Source organism: Anas platyrhynchos, chromosome 4 (assembly GCF_047663525.1).
Source record: "Anas platyrhynchos isolate ZD024472 breed Pekin duck chromosome 4, IASCAAS_PekinDuck_T2T, whole genome shotgun sequence".
Taxonomy (NCBI): Eukaryota; Metazoa; Chordata; class Aves; order Anseriformes; family Anatidae; genus Anas; species Anas platyrhynchos.
Window position 1 is genome coordinate 50,865,893 of NC_092590.1, and position 19,575 is coordinate 50,885,467.

Below are 19,575 nucleotides of genomic sequence, written 5' to 3' on the forward strand. Positions count from 1 at the left end.
TGTAAAATAACCTGTTCACTTCTATCTTCAAATTGTTTTCCATGTAGTGTGCATAAGAAGTATGCATCTTTGTGTAGCTTGAGGCAGATTTTAAAGGCAAAACTATATCATTCTGAAGCCTGTGGCTTACTTTTTACATAATAATTTTAAAACTGAAGCTAAAATTTCTCCAGAAGCATTCAGATCCTACCTTAACATAAAACTGAAAATCATCCTGCATGTCTGAATTTGGCTTTTTGTCATGTGTATTAAATAAAAGCAGTTCATTATCACAATGTTTCCACCTTTATTATTTTTTTTCACATCTCCTTGTTTAATTTTGTAAAGCTCATTAAAAAACATGGAGAGGCTACGTCATGTGGAATGCTGTGTTTCTTCCTGAAACCTAGGTTTATTTTGACTCATGCCATGGTCAGTGTGTAAACAGTAGAGGATTTTGCTCAGTAAAGGAGTTAGAGCTGTTTCACAACCATGAGTCTATCACTGTTTTTGACTAAAAATCAGAGTAGTTTTGGAATTATTTGCATTTTCAGCATAGAGCTAAATGAATGCTGTATGCAGTTGATGGTAACAAAATTCTCCGTGCTGAGAATCTGCTTTTCAGTATAACCAGCAGTCTTCTCTCAGCAGTTTTAATCACCTTGCTCTAATTACTGCACGTGGAAAAAATCATTTTTTAAAAGACTGTAGAAATCACAATGACAGGGACTTTTTTTTTTTTTAAGTTTGAAGCATTTAAAACAATAGTTTACATCTGAACAGTACTGTCAATTCTTGTTTACATTAATTTTATTGAACAATAATATTAACGTGACTTTAACAGTTTGGTAATAGTGCTTTGCAAAATTCATTTCTAAATGGAAGGGGTTTCAATGGCCACCCCACGAAGGGTTTTCTTGAAAAATTTTAAGTAAAAAGCAAGTTGAGACTTGAATTACAGAGATAGCATATGGTACTTGGTAACAGCAGAAGATAAATGGTTAAGAAATGTCATTTAGTGATTGTATCACGTAATGTAGGGTTAAAAATGTAAGTCATGATTCTGCTTTAATTTGCTGGGATGCTTCACATAGAGACTGTATATGAAGTGCTGCTGGCCTTGGTTTCGTAAGCCTCCGTGTAGATTAATGGTTGGGAATTTATCTTGAGAGGGCAGCTGCCTGCATAATGCGCTCATGAAGCTAAGTACTGAAACATGCTTATCCTAAAGGCTGTTGTTGCTAAGTGCGAATTACATAGCAAGCTGTGATGGAAATCCTATTTAATCTCCTCACACGTAACTAGAAAACTGCCACACTGTCTACCCAAGAGGTTTCTCAAATCTTGTACCATCAGGATTTCTCATCCAAGAAATTGATTGTAATGGATTAGCACGAGCAGCAGTCACTGGTCGTATGGCTTGGTTTGTGGATAGCTGGCTTCCTTTGCAGGTTATAACATGCAGATGAACCCTGGGAGCCAGCACAGGGACTGTCCACTGCGGCAAGACACAAAAGCCCTTGTATCATCAATTAGTTACAGGTATAATGGAGCTGGAGTTTGCCCTGTAGTAAGGAATGAAGAATTTAAATCCATTAGGAAAATATTTTAAACTGAAGTTCAAAGCTAGATCATACGCTTACTGAGATGGAAAATTCTCGTTTAAAATCATAAAATGCTTTTATCTGATGCACTGTGCTGCTCCCACTATTCTTGAGTGTGTGGGATGAGAATTTTCTGCTGTTAATGACCACAGAATGAATTACCAAGTGGTTATAGCTGATACAGAACTTACTGGTTCTTTGGTTAACAAAGTCTTCCTATTACAAGGCCATAGGTTAATTTATAAAATACCTGAAGTTAGCCATGCAAGTTGAAATTTTTGGTAGTGTGCATGTTACCCGGATTGCATTTCTTAAAAAATAAAATAAAAATTGAAGCTAAGCTACTTCAGCCATTTCTGAGAAGATGACTGGGAAGAGCACATTGTTTGCTCATTTCCTGGAGAAGCTCTGGTGCCTTGTGTTTGGGGTCCAGCCGGTACGGGTTTCCACAGTAGCCCTGGGCTGATATGGGCCAGTCACAGTTTGGGGACTGGGACCAAAAGGCAGGTTCTGTCATGTTTGTCACTACTCGTAAGAAGGACTTTGCAGAGCCCAGGTAAGAGTGTACGGAGGACAAGAAGAAGGGATGTGGTGGAGGTGTAACACAGGAGCTCTCCTCCACAGTGAGATACCCGCTGGATGTGCAGACCTACAGGGAGAGGGCTGACCCAAAGTTAATTACCTAAATGATGGGAAAGAACATTATCTTGTCATCCAGGCAGTCATTCAGAAAGACAGTGGACAGGGTAGGAGGCATTGCAGAAATGGAGATTGAGATAGCAAGGCGGTGTAAGTGGCTGCAACCACTGTCTGCAGCACTCCTGCCCCGTCTCCCTGTCTCCTCTGGAAGTCCATGTGAAGGTGTCACTGAGACAGGTTTGGGCAGAGTAAGACAGAGCTAAAGAATGAGAATCTTCTGCCTGTCAGTGGAGAAATTATGAGCTGAGTTTATACCTGGGAGCAGAATTATCTGGAGAGAAGGTCCAGAGCCAGAAGAGAAAATTGAGGTTCATTAACAAGTACCAGTTTGATGAGATCTGTAGAAAATGAATGTGTGTTTGCATGCTTAAAATGTATTGCAAAGCATACACGAAGTGAATGTTAGTGAAAGTTGTATGGGTAATTCTTGTGCTGGCAAAGCCTGAACCTTGCATGCTTAGCTGTGCAGACTCGATAACTTGTTTGGAAGGCAGCTCTGCATGCCATGCTGTGCTTTCAGGGTCCTTTAGCTCCAGGAACTGGGCACCACTGAACTCACATAAAAGCTAAAGCAGGATGTGTGATGTATATAATGAAACTTACAGACCTGAGGCAGTTGCTGCAGAGCATTTGGATTTTAAAAGGGAAACTTTTTATGATGAAATTATGTCAGATGTTTAAGGGAGCCTTTATTTGCCTCCCTGCTGTTGTGTTTAACCTTGCTCACAGGGGGTTACGTTATCTTGCTTTCATATTCGTTTTTGTGACCTGTGTGCTAGGGGATATTTTTTTTTTTTCTCAGAGTCCCTATTTTCACCTATTTCAGGGTTTTAAGTGAGGTAGGAGAAAAGTCTGTGGACGTAATCTTTGTGAAATCAGAGATTGCCTTTATTAGCGATTGGATAGGCTGCAGCAAGATAAAGCCTGATGCAGGGATCCAGTGATAGCTGCTCCCCACATAAGTCAAAGGTTGCCACAGTGTGAAATTCGTAAATTATTACACAGTAGAGGACTGAAAATGATGCAGTATTCCCTGCCATTGAGGTCCGGCAGCTTGGAAGGAGAATGTTTGTGAAGCAGGGGAAGGGAAGCAGCTCTCTGCTGCTGTGTGGCCTCTTAGAAACCAAATACTTGGGTAGAATGGACATGGGGCACTCACTCCTCACGCATGCCATAAACACAACTGCTGGGAAGGTCACGCACCCACCAGTAGCAGCAGGAAGGATTGCGCCTGCTGTAAGTCAGAGCAGAGGTGAAAATGGAGAGATCTGGATAACTTTCCTACCCTGCCACTGGCCTACCATTTGACCCATGGCAATTCTTCCTGTTTCTCTTCTTTTCTGCTGTGTTGTGGCTGGGTCTAATTATAGATCAAACCATCCTTTTTTACCTCACGACTGCAGCAAGAGCACCAGTAGGAGCTTTTCCATTTTCTTTGATGGCCTCAGGATCAAGCCCTGTGTAAATACCATCTGCAACCAATCCTGTGCATGAAAGGAAAGAGGAAAGAGAGGAAACTAGTAATCCTTCCTGTGCACACATTTTCTAGATTCAAGTTACAAGTTTCAGGAATCTGAAAAGACTCATCTGAAGCAACAGGACAAGTCAGCGTTTTTTATCCTTTTACTCTTTTTTTTTTTTTTATCCAACTCTTTTAAAGCTACCAGTACAGGTTCTTTACATTTTGCTTGAATGAAGTAAGTGAAAATTACACCACTTCCTTCAGAATGAAGCAGACTTTTTAAACCTCAGCCTTGCCCCCGTTGAATTTGCATGAAAGGGGCAATTCTTCTCCTCTGCCTCCCCCCTTCACATGTTACCATTCACGTGGCTCAGTGAGCTGACATGGGCAAAATTCAATGCCCAAAAAAAAGGAAAAATGTATTTTCAGATCCTCTAGCCCACAGTACAGCCTTGCAAGTGGAAGCTTTCCGTGAGGGAGGCAGGAAGACGGGGGACAGAAGGAGGGCAGAGAGGTTTCTTTGGATGTGATGCTTCCCATGGCTGTCAGAAAGAATGGACAGGTCTAGGGGATGGGGAATAAGAAAGAGTGCTTAGTTTATTCTAGGAATGCTGGATCACAAGCTCATCAGAGAATAGAGGGATGCTTATATACATTCATACAGTACTTTGAGATGTGCATGCAGAGTGCTCTTGCATGTCTTAGGGAGGCTGGTTAATTCTTGTTGCTGCAGCAATTTATTTTCATTGTTTAAATTTTAGTCCTCAAGACCAACATTATTACACATAAAAGAAACTTTAGTTTAGGAAGGAAAAATGAGGTGTGTACCTTTTAAAAAAACGATAGTTGTGTTGTCCCAGGATTGTATTGAGAATAATTATATTACACTTCTCACAAACAAAATGGGCACCTAAGAAGTGGAAAATAAGTTTTCCTGTTCGAGCTTTCAGCTTATAAAGTATAATTTTAAAGTGGTGTGCTGTTTTGTACAGATGTGTACAGTGTCAAATAAGCCTCTTCTCTTATTTACAGGCTGTTGAGATGGATTGTTTCAGGGTTTGAATGTTTGGTATTTAAATAAATGTAATTATTACAATTCATTGATTACAATGCGCTTCTTAACTTACTCTAAGTTTCTGTTTACTTTTCTTTACTTTGATTCAGGTAATAGTGACAAATAGTCATCCATCCCTCCCTCTGAAGTTAGAATACAGCCAAATGTAATGGGTTAATGGTTAAGTATAATTAGGGCTCTAATTGAAACTCTGCTTGTGGCTATTTGTATGCAAAGCGGTTTGGGGATAGCCTTCACAAGAGCTTTTGAACTGAAATAGTCTGTGCCAAAACACTGGAGTTTTCTCTTAATATGGTTTCCTTTGCTTTGCAGGCGCTTAAATACTTTAAACAAATGTGCAGTGATGAAGCTAGAAATCAGTCCCCACAGGAAAAGGGTAAGTACCTTTGACATCTTCTGTTACAGCATTGTGCGTTAATAAAACTGAAAAAAGAAAACCCTAGCAGATTGTTTAGCTGTAGTGTAGGATGACAGCTGAGTTAAACCTGCCAATGACTCATAGTCAAAACTCTGCTTATATTTCATCTTATGTTCTCACTTAGTGAAAACTGCAGGGCTTGGGCCTGCATAAAGGTTATTTGTCTAGCTAACTCTTCCATGAGATGCAGCTCTCAGCCTGAAAAACACTGGGATTCTCTGCCTACAAGTGGAGTTGTTTGTGTTGTAGCTTATTACTTGCTCTCAGGCAGGATTGTAATTAGTAGGCATGATGGAGGGGATCCTGACCAGCCACAATGAGCTGACCTGAATGTTAGAACATCGTCCTTGATGTAATCTTCACAGTTTTGGTTCTTTGCCATTACATTGGAATTGTATTCTTTTATTACAATATAGGCAGTGTGACTGTGTCTGGCATGCGAAAGAGATGACCGTTTGTAGGATTTGGCATGTTGTTTCCTTGTTTGCTTGGTGGTGATTTTTGTTTTTTGTTTTTGTTTTTTTTTTTTGTTTGTTTTTGGTTTGTTTGGTTTTTATTACAGCTCAAAATTAAAGCAAAATATTTAAAGAATATATTGACTACCTTTTTAGGAAGCTTACACATCTCCAGGGAGTTTAGCAGGAGTTAAAAGGGTTTCTTGATTGTTCATGATCCCTGTGGAGCGTAGTGAGAAAGAAGAGAGGACCTACTGTAACTTCAGTAAGGTAGTACAGACAGAAAGCTGAGCTGCTGGATTTTGCTAGTAAGGTACCATTTGATAGCTGTCTTAAAACTATGTGGGTGTCCTAGGAGGGATCAGTAGTTGATACTGTCCCCTGGGATATGACGACTGCAGATAAAGATGACTGAACTAAGGCAATACAATGCTGCCCTACCCTTAGGAAGAATGCATACAAATGCTCTGAGGTTGTTTACCAGGAATTAATCCCCTCTTTCCCTATCTGTTTGTGGTATGCTGGAAACAGCACCCAAGTTCCAAAAGATAACACTCTGAGGCAGCATATATATGAACTTTTTTAAAGTAGGGGTATACCACTGGCTTGCCTGTTTATGACCACCAGAAGATTTCTCCTCCTTGTTTTTCAATCCTGTCAACACTGGAATGATCAGTATTGCTGCTAGATGTCAGACCAGACCCAACTTCTTCCAGAGTCTGGATGTTACGTTTTGTTTCAGTTCTTCCTGATTTTCACTCACCACTCATGTTCTGGCAGATGGACTTTGATACCATTCCCATTTGCTGTTGACTTCATTAAAATTCTTAGCCTTTAAAGCTTTTTAATACTAGGGAAAAAATTGTGCTGACAGAAACATATGCTTGTTTATGTTGCATTGACTCTTTGCAAACTAAGACTTGCCTTGCTGTTCCTTTTTTCCAGTCATACCACGTTCACCACCAAACCATCATTATTATCCATTGACAGTTTCAGGTGACATTTTTCCTCTGGAAAACTTTAAATAAAGCAAGCCAGTCCTCTTAGGTTTTCATCTGAGTCATGGACAAAAACACTGGTTGTATTAGCTGGGAAACAAAGAGAATGACACTTGCTCTGTTTCCTGTGTGTATTTGGTTATAAAAAATAAATATGGTGTTTCACTTATCTTCCTGAGCTGATGAAATGTGCTAAGAGGAAAAAAAAAAAAAAAAAAGGCACCAGGAGAGGATCAGGAACTGAAGTATGCATAAATAAAATACTTGAAATATGAATAACTTACTTATTTTTCAGACTATGAGTGTTTGTGTTCCTGGCACACAAATAGTTACAGTTTGAGGCGTGCATGTGTACTTGTTTTTAAATTAAAGCAATCTAAACAAATTAAGTGAAACTTCAGCACCCATGGAGCTGTGTGGCAATTAGTCTTCCCTACTCTGAACAGCGAAGGTTATTTTGTGGTTTCATGGTGTCACATTCAAATAGCTCTCATTGGCTTCATTCTTCTAGCTGCGTGCAACATGAAATTTTCCAGATACTTGGAAGACCAAAAACTTCAGTTCCAGGATCCTTCCCTTTCAGGATTTAGATGAAAAGACTTAGACATAAGTGATGTACGTGTAATTGTGCCCTCAAGCATTCGTCATACATCAAACATAATCAGGGAAGATGCTATTTACAATTTACTTACGTGCTATACCGTGAGTGAGCTTTTGCTGCTCGCTATCTATGAGTGTTAAAGTTTGCCTGGAGCAAGACTGAAGTAGAAACTTCACAGGACATTCTTAAAATGTTAGCTGCTAGCCTGTGGGAGGAAGAGTGGACCAGGTAGGAGCCTGGAGGCATCAGACTGTAGCAATGCAAGAGTTTCTTTTGCTGTCTCATTAGTCACAGTGAGGAGACCTTTTAAACTTCCAGAATGGGTAAGGAATTAAGCTGCAACAACTCACAATGTATGAGAAACATCTCTTAATTGCAAAGAGGAGTATAAACACAGAGCCACTATCAAAAGAGTGTAACTTTGGAGAGAGTCCAGAGGGACCCCAACCCCGGACTGACTCCAGTTTAAAATTTTATGCATGCCAGGAATTTCCATTGATCTGAGGGCTATCCACTGTGACCAATTAATTAAAAGTCTATGGATACTAAGGTTTTCAGAAAAGAGCAATTTAAAGCAGATTGCATTGTTTGTTTCTTTTTTACGAAGCATATATCCTTTGTATTTAAAAACTGTTAAAAAGTACTGTCTGTCCTCTGTAATCTTTTCTTCTGACAACCTTTATGGCCTAAACTTCCTCTCCCTGAAGTAAGAGACTGTTTTTGCTTTAAATTCATGAGAACCAGGTCATGCTTAACTCAGTTTAGTGCGCATTGTATTTAAATGCAGCTGCATTTGTGATGTTGGCAGTTTGCATGCATTATTTCCAGGCTTCTTTTTCTCTGCAGAGTGAAGACTCAGATGAAGATGAACCGTGTGCAATAAGTGGCAAATGGACTTTTCAAAGGGACAGCAAGAGGTGGTCGAGGCTTGAGGAGTTCGATGTGTTCCCTCCAAAGCCAGACTTGAATACCTCCTCCCCAGAAGCTCCCCACCTTACAAACGCGGCCAGCCGTGAGAGCGTGCTCACAGACCTCAGCGAGCGGCAGGAGGTGGCTTCAATTCTCAGCATCAGCAGCACCAGCAGCCACCAACCAACCCTGCAGAGCGAGGCATCTACCACCAGGACAAATTCCGTCGTGAGCGTTTGTTCATCAAGCAATTTCGTAGCAAATGATGACTCATTCAGCAGCCTGCCCTCCCCCAGGGAACTGAACAGCTTCAGCTTCAACACAAAAGCAAATGAGAAGAACACCAAGTCTAAAACAAAGAGCCTGCTCAAGAGAATGGAGAGCCTGAAAATCAAGAGCTCTCACCATGGCAAGAACAAAGCTCCTTCAAAGCTCGGCCTTATTATTAGCGGGCCCATCCTGCAGGAGGGCATGGATGAAGATAAGCTGAAGCAACTTAACTGTGTGGAGATTTCTGCCCTCAATGGCAACCACATCAGCCTCCCCATGGTACGAAAAAGGAGTGTCTCCAATTCCACCCAGACCAGCAGCAGCAGCAGTCAGTCTGAGACGAGCAGTGCCGTCAGCACACCCAGCCCTGTCACGCGAACGCGCAGCCTCAGTGCGTACAATAAAAGGGTGGGCATGTACCTGGAAGGCTTTGACCCCTTCAACCAGTCGACCTTCAGTGATGTGATGGAGCAGAACTTCAAGAACAGGGGAAGCTTTGCAGAAGACACCGTGTTTTTTATCCCAGAAGATCACAAGCCCGGCACTTTTCCCAAAGCACTCTCCAATGGCAACTTCTCCCCAACAGAAAGTAATGCTTCCGTGAACTGGAGGACAGGGAGTTTCCATGGCCATGGCCATCTCACCCTCCGGAGGGAAAACAGTGGAGACAGCTCCAAAGAGCTGAGCATGGGAAAACGGCGCAACTCCGCTAGCTCAGTGAGCAGCCGCCTGAGTATTTATGACAATGTGCCAGGCTCGATCCTGTATTCCAGTACGAGTGACTTGGCCGACCTTGAAAACGAAGACATATTCCCAGAACTAGACGACATCCTGTACCATGTGAAAGGGATGCAGAGAATAGTAAACCAGTGGTCAGAGAAGTTCTCAGATGAAGGGGACTCTGACTCAGCACTCGACTCCATCTCCCCCTGTCCTTCCTCCCCAAAGCAGATCCACCTTGACGTAGATAACGATCGAACAACACCGAGTGACCTTGACAGCACAGGGAATTCACTTAATGAAACAGAAGAGCCTTCAGGAATGCAAGACAGAAGGGACTCTGGGGTGGGCGCATCTCTGACACGGTCTAGCAGGTGAGCTCATGAGTGCTGGGGCTTGGGGTGGCCCCACTGAGGTCCTCTCCAGACCCACTGGTTCTGCAGTAGCTGCACCACACTCGGTTAAGGCCTTCCTGTAATAGAAGTTAGGGCCACTGAAGCACACATGTGCTGTTCCCATCACTTCCAAAAACCATTATCGCCAAGGAAAGTATTTGTACAACACTTGTAGATAAGTGATTCCCACACTTCATAGCTATATGTTTATATGTTCAGCTCAAGTCGTCACTGGAAAAACAGCCTGCTCAGCAAGTCAGCGTTTGGAGCAATGTTAAGGCAGGTTTGGGGGGTGGGGATTCTTCAAACCGAAAGGGTGTGTGGGAGGGAGAAGGACCTCAAGTAGTACTATTACTTTTCAAATTGGCTAGGAGAGCCAGTGGAAATATGGTCTGTTTTGTGTCAGTGTATAGTAAAAGCCTGGACTTTTAGACTGTCTCAAAAAAAATGCACTTTCAGTAGCAGGCTGTTTCTTAATAGCATGCTAGGGCACTAAATCTGCAGGGAAGATGGGGCTTGTTTACTTTTTCTTGATCACTGTAGCACAGTAGGGGCTTGGGGGAGCTCCAGAGGCCTCCCAGTTTCTGTTGGGAGTTTCACCACATATTTTATATTGTGAATAGAGCAAGGGGCTGAACTCTTTCTAACTTTGTTTCCAGTTTTCTTTTAAAACTGGTGCAAATCATTTTGGGCTCGGTTTCTGCTGTCCCTTAGTTGCCTACAGCTGCTTGTATAAACTTAATGGGACTTTTAGAAGAGCTTAGTTCCTGTTTGATGTGTCTTGAAATTTGAGGCCTTTTTTTTTTTTTTCTTTTTTTCTCTTAATGGAGTTTTTTGATTCTGACTGACTTGATACTGAAAGGGTTTCTGGGAAGAAAAAAAAAAAGTTTTTGGAGCCATCTGAGGATGTCTGATAGTGCAAGGCCACGTAGGTCAGCTCAGAGTGTATGTTCCTATTGACACACGTTGCAGGGAGTGAGGCGAATGTCTCAGTGACCTGTTCTTACTCTGTTCCCTGTCACTTCTGCAGGCACAGGCTGAGGTGGCACAGCTTCCAGAGCTCCCACCGGCCCAGCCTCAGCTCGGCGTCTCTGCAGATTAACTGCCAGTCCGTGGCACAGATGAACCTGCTGCAGAAGTACTCGCTCCTCAAGTTAACAGCTCTGCTGGAGAAGTACACGCCTTCCAACAAGCACGGTTTCAGCTGGTAAGGGCACAATGCCAGGTGTAGACAGGCCATCTGTCCAAGCACAACAGTTTCCCTAGTCCTAACTAACTTTTTGAAAGACGCAACAAATCCCTCCATCCTTCTTTTTTCCATATTTGCACTTCTTCCTCTAGCCTGCGCTCACAATGATTTGTGCTAACTAACATCACTAACCCTTTACATAAACGTAACCTCAGTAGGATTGAGGACTGTATTCAAGGAGGCATGTGAGGGAGTAAAAGCAATCATGTACAGGCCAGCTGGCCAGCTTTCTGCGTGGCAAGATGTCCACTATTTGTAGCAAAAGAAGGACAAGTGGTATATTGAGAGAGTTAGTGAGTGGTGGCACAGAGCTCAATAGATCTGAAGATGCTTAAGTTATTCTTATTTTTTTTCTACATAGCTTTCTCTATGTAATCATGTGATTAAATAACATAAGCGTCCTTTAGTTCTAGTGTCTTGTTATCCAACAACTACCTCCCCTCTTTAAAGGACTATAAATCCAGCACTATAGATCCACTTAACTTGAAAAAAAAAGGGGGAGGGTATGGAGGTTGGGAGAATCATGAATTTTTTTGTAGGCAGCAATATCTGCTCTGGCCAGGTGTTTGTATCTAAGTTGTTGTTTTGTTTGTTTGGATTTTGTTGGAATAATGAAATAGAAAGCTTTTTTATTATTGTATCTGCAGTACAGCCTGTGTAACCTTCAGGATGCAAAAGACGCAGTAAAATTTTTCTTCTCCCTACCACAGGCCAGCCTCCTCCCTTCCCCAGGAGTCATAGAGAGTATTTAGCTTCAGCATCAAAGTACCTCCTGTTCAAAGGCTGTTATTATGTCAGCCTTTCTAAATACAGAAGTTGTTTGTTCTGAAAGACAGAAATAAGTATTGACCAGTTATCCCTGCATGCTTCAGATTCTCGGTGGAGATCGCAATGTGTTTTTTCACATTCCATTGGCATGTTTTTTGACAAAGCAAGTATTATTCGTGCATATATCAATAATGCCCTAAACTTAACTATATGGCAATACAAATTGGTTCTGTTTTCCTATGTAACAGATTAGTCAGCTGTAAATCCAAAGCACTGTTTGTATAGCTGTACTGTATATATCGAAATGCTAAATAGGTCTCCCTGTTCTCCAGTGTTACTGTGTCCTATGAGCTGTTACACCATACATTAGCTTTTCTCCTTGTTTAGGAGAATGATCTCAATATTTTCACATTTTAATAGCTTTTTTTTCCTTTATGAAAGCAACACTTGGGGACCTCGGGGTAAATCATTCCTTTGTATTTAGTAACTTTTTCCTTGGAGTCAAAAGCAAATGGAAAGGCCTCTCATTGAAACTGGAGTGGGAGGTAGGGGTAACAACAGTAACTGCCTGACAAGGAGGGGGGTCCCTCAAAGGGGTTGTTTATAGAGCTGAAGTTTTTAGCTGACAATCTCAAATGTATTACATCAGTTTCCTGCTGTTATGCACACTGGTGGGTGGTGGACCCAGTTTGAGGACTTTGCAGAACAAGTAGTTGACATACAAAAGCTCATTGTTCAAATGCCCATCTTTCCTGAAACCTAAAGAAGCAGTGTTATAAGGGGTCACTGACCACAGGATTTATTTTGACTCCATTGCAATTCACTCTGGCCCCTGCAGTTTTTCCCTGTAGCTTTTGTCCTACTAATATTGATAGAGTAGCACCACATTAATATGTACAGGCAGCATACAGCTCTGAATGTTAAGCCTTTCTCTTAGAGAAACTGTTTTCTGTCCTCTCTCCCCTCCCATCCCTGAATGAATTAGCTTATTTATATTCTCACTACTTTTCATATTACTCAGCATACTAAAATATTTCACTTATTTTCACTTCGTGAGTTACTGGAAATCTATAAGATAAATGGCCGACAGAGGTTTAATCTAATTTTGTCATTCCCTTTGCTTAAATAGGGCAGTACCAAAATTTATGAAAAGGATAAAGGTACCAGACTATAAAGACCGAAACGTATTTGGAGTACCACTACAAATCAACGTGCAGCGCACCGGGCAGCCTCTTCCACAGAGCATTCAACAAGCCATGCGGTACCTTCGCAACCACTGCCTGGATCAGGTAGGTTTTTCTCTACTCTCATCCCACTCTCATTCAGTACCCGATGCCCAGCCTTCCATTAATTTTGTTGTTGTTTCTGGGTCAGATTGAAAAAGCAGACTCAGAACAAAATGAATAATTCAAGGAAAGCTTTCCATGAAATTAGAATTCGTATATAAGAGGCTAAAGAACATACTTAGATTTCAATTTTGCTATACTCAATGTAAATGTGTTTACTTTTCCATATACAATTACCCTTAGGTTGGACTATTTAGGAAATCTGGAGTCAAATCAAGAATTCAGGCTTTACGTCAAATGAATGAGAGTTCAGCAGACAGCGTCAACTATGATGGCCAGTCTGCTTACGATGTAGCAGACATGTTAAAGCAATTCTTCCGTGACCTACCTGAGCCTCTCATGACCAACAAACTCTCTGAGACCTTCTTACAGATATACCAGTGTAAGTACTGAGATTTCTAAAGCTAAATGGCTAACTGTCATTTGTGTAGCACGGGTGAGACTTTCTAACACTGCTCCTCTGGGCACTACGCATGTTGCATGTGTTGGTCTTTCCCTTTCTCTAGCCACCATTATATTTCAGGCTGCCATATAAAGAACTGATTTTTGATATTCTGACTGTATAATGATTCATAGGACAGGACAAGTTCTTTTAATTTCACCTTTTCACTCAAGTTCGGGAACAAATAAATCCTCCATCACTTGCTGTAGTTTCCTCTGTTCTTTGAGCATACTTGACACTACAGTTTGAAGATAAACTGTGTCTGATGTGGCTAAGTAGAGGGCTTGTGCAAACATTACGTTCACAGAGTTTGGGACTTTTGAGGGGATTAAAATCCACTAAATAACCGAGATGGGGGTTTTTGTTTGTTTTTGGTTTAAAGAGTAAGATTGCCAAAGGAATTGTATTTTCTTAAAATTCATATTATTCTATCTCTCACCACAACTTTTGAAAGCAACCTTTTAAGTTGAAAACTTTTCTGTTACTAATTTTTAGCTACTTTACTGGTAGGTACCATGAACAGAATGTGCTTAGAATAAAAAACATCAAAACATGAATTTATCAACACACCTTGAAAGAAAGAATTCATCTTGTTGGGATGTCAGGTTCAACTCCAGCTAGAGATACATTCCCTATTGTGAGTTAGATAAATCAAGTTATCAAGTTCTGTATACGTGGATGTTTTGTGCTGGATCTTTCCAAATCAGTTGCCCTTCAAAAGTTTTTCATTTTTGTTTCATTAGGAATACTTGCATGCTTTATAAAAGCATTTTATTAAACTGCCAAAGATGAATTAATGTTTGGTGACCAGAAAACCCCAACGCTTTTTGAAATATCCATGGAGGTCCAAGCTGATGCACTATGGGCACTTTGATCCTCTAACACCACCCCATGTATTCTTCCCATGGTGGCACAGCTACAACACAGCTTGATACAAAAATACTTCCTTTGAGCCATTACTGTATTTTGTGCCTTCCCTATGATGATGCAAATGCTCTGTCCAGGAAATTCCTTCAGACCTCTGTAGGTGGAGGTGACAGTTTAAAATAAGAACATATGTACTGTTATTTCAGAGCACATTTTTTGTTTGTTTGTTTCAATTCCCAAGAAAGTTTATGGAAAAAATTAATTAGACTCTCCACTTCCTTGCATATTAAACAGCAACTCTTTCTGATTTAGTGCCAGAAAAAGTTTGACACAGTACTGCAGAAGTATATTTTCCTTTCCCTTCCTTTCACAGCTGGTAGGTCTGAGGAATCCCCAGAGGTGGTCGGGAAGTATTATCTCCATGCAAAACAAAGAGCCTTAAAGCAGCTGTAAATTTTGCTTCCCTGCAAAGGACAAAATTTCTCTTTGCTTTAGAGTTATGCACCAGGCTGCACTCTGGAATTGCCCGTACAAAGCTTAAATGTGCTTTGAGCTGATTGAAGGGAGTGAGCAGAGAACAGTAGACTTTTGCTTAAACTTGCATTCTAAACTCACTTGCCAGCCTTGTGAAATTGCTGAAGCCCAAAGCAAATACCAGTTAAATATCTGGTTAGCAACGCATGTATTATGAGCCATGCAGCCAGGGCAGCATGGTGCTAATGATGATATAAATGCTCCAGGAGTCAAACTCTCATGTTGTCTTCAGGGATGGCCTGTTGGAAATCCCTTTATAAGAAGCAGATCTGGTCTGGGTTATTTCACTATTTGTTCCCTTCAAGTTTGGAGGAGAAGGCCTTATATAAAGACACACGTCAAATTTTTCCAATGGATGTTTGTTGTTAGTAACCAAGGAGCTGTTTAATGGTATGGGGCTTCACAGCACTGACTTTCTTTTTCCACTGCATGACTTTGAATGATCTGCTCAATAAAGCAACCCTGTGTGTTTGGTAAAGCACTTTCTGGCTCTTTTATGACATCATTGTTAAAAAGGTCTGCTAGCCAATTTATTTAATTAATTCACCTATTCTCAAATGCATTTGTTTTGAATTTCTTTGAAAGCCAAAGAATTTCTAAATTGGCTGGACTGTGTTTGCTTGTTCGCTGCCTGAGCCCAGGATTCTGTCATTTTAGTGCAAGTAGCTGTTGAAATTAAATCTAAAATTAACTCTGGCCTAGGCACAACTTCTTCTTGCTTGCATTTCTTGTGAGGCAGGAAATAACTGAGGGCAGTTAAACTAGCGGGTTAAAAAAAATCCTTCATGTTTCCTACGAATGGTATGCATCCTGAAGGAAATCACTTCAAACTCGAGTCAAGTATTTGAAGCTGGAGTTTGCTTTGGGATGTATTCATGCTGTGTGTGTGGAAAATCAATGGGCTGATGAGAGAATTACTAATATTATGCAGATGTGCCAAAGGATCAGCGTCTCCAGGCTATCAAGGCTGCCATTATGCTTTTACCTGATGAGAACAGGGAGGTCCTCCAGATTCTTCTCTATTTCCTGAGTGATGTCACAGCTGCAGTGAAGGAGAACCAGATGACACCAACAAACCTGGCGGTGTGCTTAGCACCTTCTCTTTTCCACTTAAACACTCTCAAAAGAGAGAATTCCTCCCCAAGGTACGTTTCAGGAGAGCACAGCTCATTGCTGCTGGTCTTGTTGACCCTGCCACTTTTGATCCCATTGAACACCTCAGAAGGCACGAGGTGCAGAATGGTTATGTGACCCTACTTTTTTTAACAGATTTGTTAAAATGTTAGTCAGCTCACAAAAGGGAAGAAATGGGGGGACTCCATAGAAGTTTAGTATGAGTAGCAAAAGAAGTCAGTAACAGCATGCCAAGATTTAGTCCCAAGCAACGCTGCTCTAAATCACCAGCAGCTTCTGGAATCCTACTGTTTTCTTACTAAATGTCTCTCTTGCTCTGTGTTAAATAACTGAATTTGTGTGTGTGTGTGCTCTTCTCCCCTGTGAAGGGTGATGCAACGAAAACCAAGCCTGGGAAAACCTGATCAGAAAGACCTAAATGAAAATTTGGCTGCAACCCAGGGGCTAGCCCATATGATTGCTGAATGCAAGAAGCTCTTCCAGGTAAAACACGGATCTGCAAAACTGATGGGTGCAATGTTGGCCAACGTGACTTAGCTTTCCATTATTCAGCAGACCTAGGAACTTCTCTTTATTTTAATAAAAATTAGTATATGTAAAAAGTTTTTTAAAAATCTTTGCATCCTTATCTGAGTGCACGTGTGAATTTGAAGTGTTGCCAGATATGTTTTGTTGACACTGGCACTCAAAAGACACGAAGCAGTTGTGGGGTCTGGGGCATTTTTGTGACATCCCAGCTGCACTTGAAATGTGTGTTCAAACTTCTATTGTGCAGCCATGAGGATCTGTGAGCTTCAGCTCTAATTACAAAGCAAGAAGCTATTTCCAAGAATTTCAGTGCTTGCTTTATACTGAAATTCCCAAGGGAAGGCAAGGCTAGGCCACAAAAGCATCCTGAACGTGACACTATCAGACTGGCGGCTGAAGGCTCCATAACAACTAAAGCACGCTCCCTCTAGAGCCCAGCATGGAGAACCAGACAAGTCTGCGTCCTGGTTTTCCTCACTGTCATCAAATCTTTTCAGAGCCCACAACTGAAGGCATGCCTGTCTCTCTTCTTGCAGCTGACAGCTGGCCTCTCCTTCAGTCAATCTGCAGGATAAGTTTTGCTATGGGAATGAGTCTGAGTTGTGGAGCAAAGAGGGTATACACCACAGAAAAACTAAAAAACAAAAGACACACTGTAACTGAGGGACTAATCTGTGTCAAATCAAGGTCACAAAGACACAGACTTTGATATTTCTTCACATTGACTGCTTGACCTGACAAATAAATCTTTTAGAATACCATTTGCATACTAGATCAGGTAACTTACAGATATAATTCCACAGGCATACCTACACATGAACCTCTCTAGGCATCTCCTTTTCTACCAATGGATGTGACTACTGCCAACTTCAGAGTGAAGGAAGTAGGCAGTGAGCATCTTATCAACAGGAGAGTGCTGCAGTCTCAAGATGGTGTTTAAAAAGAAAAATGAAAGAGTAACTGCATGTTAAAGCACGTGTTAATGCACATATCCCACAGCTTGCAAACTAGTGTACCCATCTTACAGTGACTGTGAAGCTGCTAGGCTAACTGGGATTTGGGGGGACAGCTGCAAGAGGATGATTTGTCCTTGTCACCCCTCAGATACCCGAAGAAATGAGCCGGGGCCGGAACTCGTACACAGAGCAGGACCTGCGTCCCCTCAGCCTGGAGGAGCTCAGGGGCAACAGCAGCACCACAGAGCCCTCCGACTACCACTGCTACCTCCAGGACTGCGTGGACGACTTGCTGAAGGAAATGAAAGAGAAGTTTAAAGGCTGGGTCAGCTGTTCCACCTCAGAGCAAGCAGAACTGGCCTACAAGAAGGTATGCATCCTGTACCGCTGTCCGTTGCTCTGGTTTTTAGCTTATCTTCCCTTAATACAAGCCACCTTTCGACATGGGATATTACAGAAGGATATCACACCTTTATTTTGTGGATAGAGTTAAGGAAAAATAATGATCTTTTGACATAGTTGTGCACTGTCTAAAAACAACATGTCTTTCAGCAGTAGTCAGAGAACGTGCATTGAATTGAGTTGTTGTGTTTATGCAGCCCAGGAATGCTCACTGCGTTGCATTTACACGCCCTCACTCACTCGTGCAAAGCCTTGACAGGCTGACTGAAGCCTCCAAGCACTTTCGTTATGCAGGCAGCAGGAATGAAGTTTCTCTGCCCTAATCTCGCACAGTTCAGAGCTAGAGAAGGGAGAAGTGTTTCACTGAAATTTGAGCTAGGATATTTTAAAAAATTAATTTGGAAAACGAGGGCATTTTTCTGCAGCATCACAATTTAATAGCAGTTCATGCTGGAGAATGTAACTATAATGTAAAAACCATTTGGAAGTCAGCGTGTAGATGCCTTTGGCTATTACGAAAACAACCTCAGTCTGAACTTTATGACAGCCTTAGTACAATATATGTGTGTATTTCTGTGTCTATGTGTGTGTGTATTTAATTTGCTGTGTTTATCCAATAATATAAAATGTAGAGAAAATGTAGAACTGAGGACTCTGTGCTGATTTTCCCCAGGCATGTGAAGGACCCCCACTCCGGTTATGGAAAACTACCATCGAAATCGCTGCCACACCAGAGGAAGTTTTAAATCGTTTACTTAAGGAGCAGCATCTTTGGGATGAAGATCTTATAGATTCGAAAGTAATCGAACCTTTGGATAGCCAGACGGATATCTACCAATATGTCCAGAACAGCATGGCACCTCATCCAGCCAGAGACTTTGTAGTCTTAAGGTAAGATTTTTATATGCTGTAGTTTTATTATCTCCCCCCAGCAACCTTGCTTTCAGAATAGCAAGCAAGTTGTGTAGGTAAAAATCTATTTATGTATGATTTAAAGTTTATTAGATGTTTGAATTCCTGTTTTTCAAAGATGAGACTTTTTTTTTCTTCTTTTTTTTCATAGAACGTGGAGAACAAACTTCCCCAAAGGAGCTTGTGTGCTTTTAGCAACTTCAGTGGATCATGACCGTGCTCCAGTGGCAGGTGTCAGAGTCAATGTGCTCCTGTCTAGGTATCTGATTGAGCCCTGCGGGTCAGGAAAATCTAAGCTTACCTACATGTGCAGAATTGATTTAAGGTATGAATTTCCATTTTGTCCTTTTGCAACGGTAAATTGTCTTTTAGAGTGCAAAATTTTGACAGTTCACAAGACTGCAGCTTAGGCAGTAGTACATAGTTTTCAAATGCATACACACAGGACTCTGAGATGTCATAAAATCATAGAATCATGGAATATCTGAGTTGGAAGGGACCCACAAGGATCAAAATTGCCTTCAGTGCAATGTCTAACAGTGGGGATGGTTTGTTACATTAGAAGCTCCTGATACGTGCACCACCACAGGTATTGGTATTATAATCTCACTCCTTCATCTAACAGATGTATTCAGATGCAAGGACTTGTTAACTTTAATGAGAAGTTAGTAAAGCAGACCAAGCTCTCAAAAACTTAAAAAAAAAAACTTTTTCCTCACCGCAGCAGATTTATTTTTGAGCAAATCTGTGTATTAGTAAGGCTGAGCTGAGCAGTAAGCAGTAATAAAGAGAGATATAAAGTAATAAAGAGTAATAAATTCCCAGTCAGGAATTTAACCAAGTAGATATATA

General features: G+C 41.3%; 1 protein-coding gene across 7 annotated transcripts in view; it reads left to right on the top strand.

Moving 5' to 3' along the window:
• The window catches only part of DLC1 (DLC1 Rho GTPase activating protein), a 256,883-nt gene that overhangs the window by 235,289 nt on the left and 2,019 nt on the right, over positions 1-19,575 (top strand). For 5 of the 7 annotated variants that reach the window (XM_072037586.1, XM_072037585.1, XM_072037584.1 and 2 more), the window contains 10 exons: positions 5,132-5,195; positions 8,120-9,564; positions 10,616-10,792; positions 12,732-12,891; positions 13,132-13,330; positions 15,723-15,936; positions 16,294-16,408; positions 17,558-17,779; positions 18,485-18,702; positions 18,875-19,048. In XM_072037586.1, the coding sequence (XP_071893687.1) occupies positions 5,132-5,195; positions 8,120-9,564; positions 10,616-10,792; positions 12,732-12,891; positions 13,132-13,330; positions 15,723-15,936; positions 16,294-16,408; positions 17,558-17,779; positions 18,485-18,702; positions 18,875-19,048 (2,988 nt within the window). The remainder of the gene's footprint in view (positions 1-5,131; positions 5,196-8,119; positions 9,565-10,615; positions 10,793-12,731; positions 12,892-13,131; positions 13,331-15,722; positions 15,937-16,293; positions 16,409-17,557; positions 17,780-18,484; positions 18,703-18,874; positions 19,049-19,575) is intronic. The other 2 variants (XM_005012729.6, XM_005012731.6) reach the window with 1 other exon arrangement.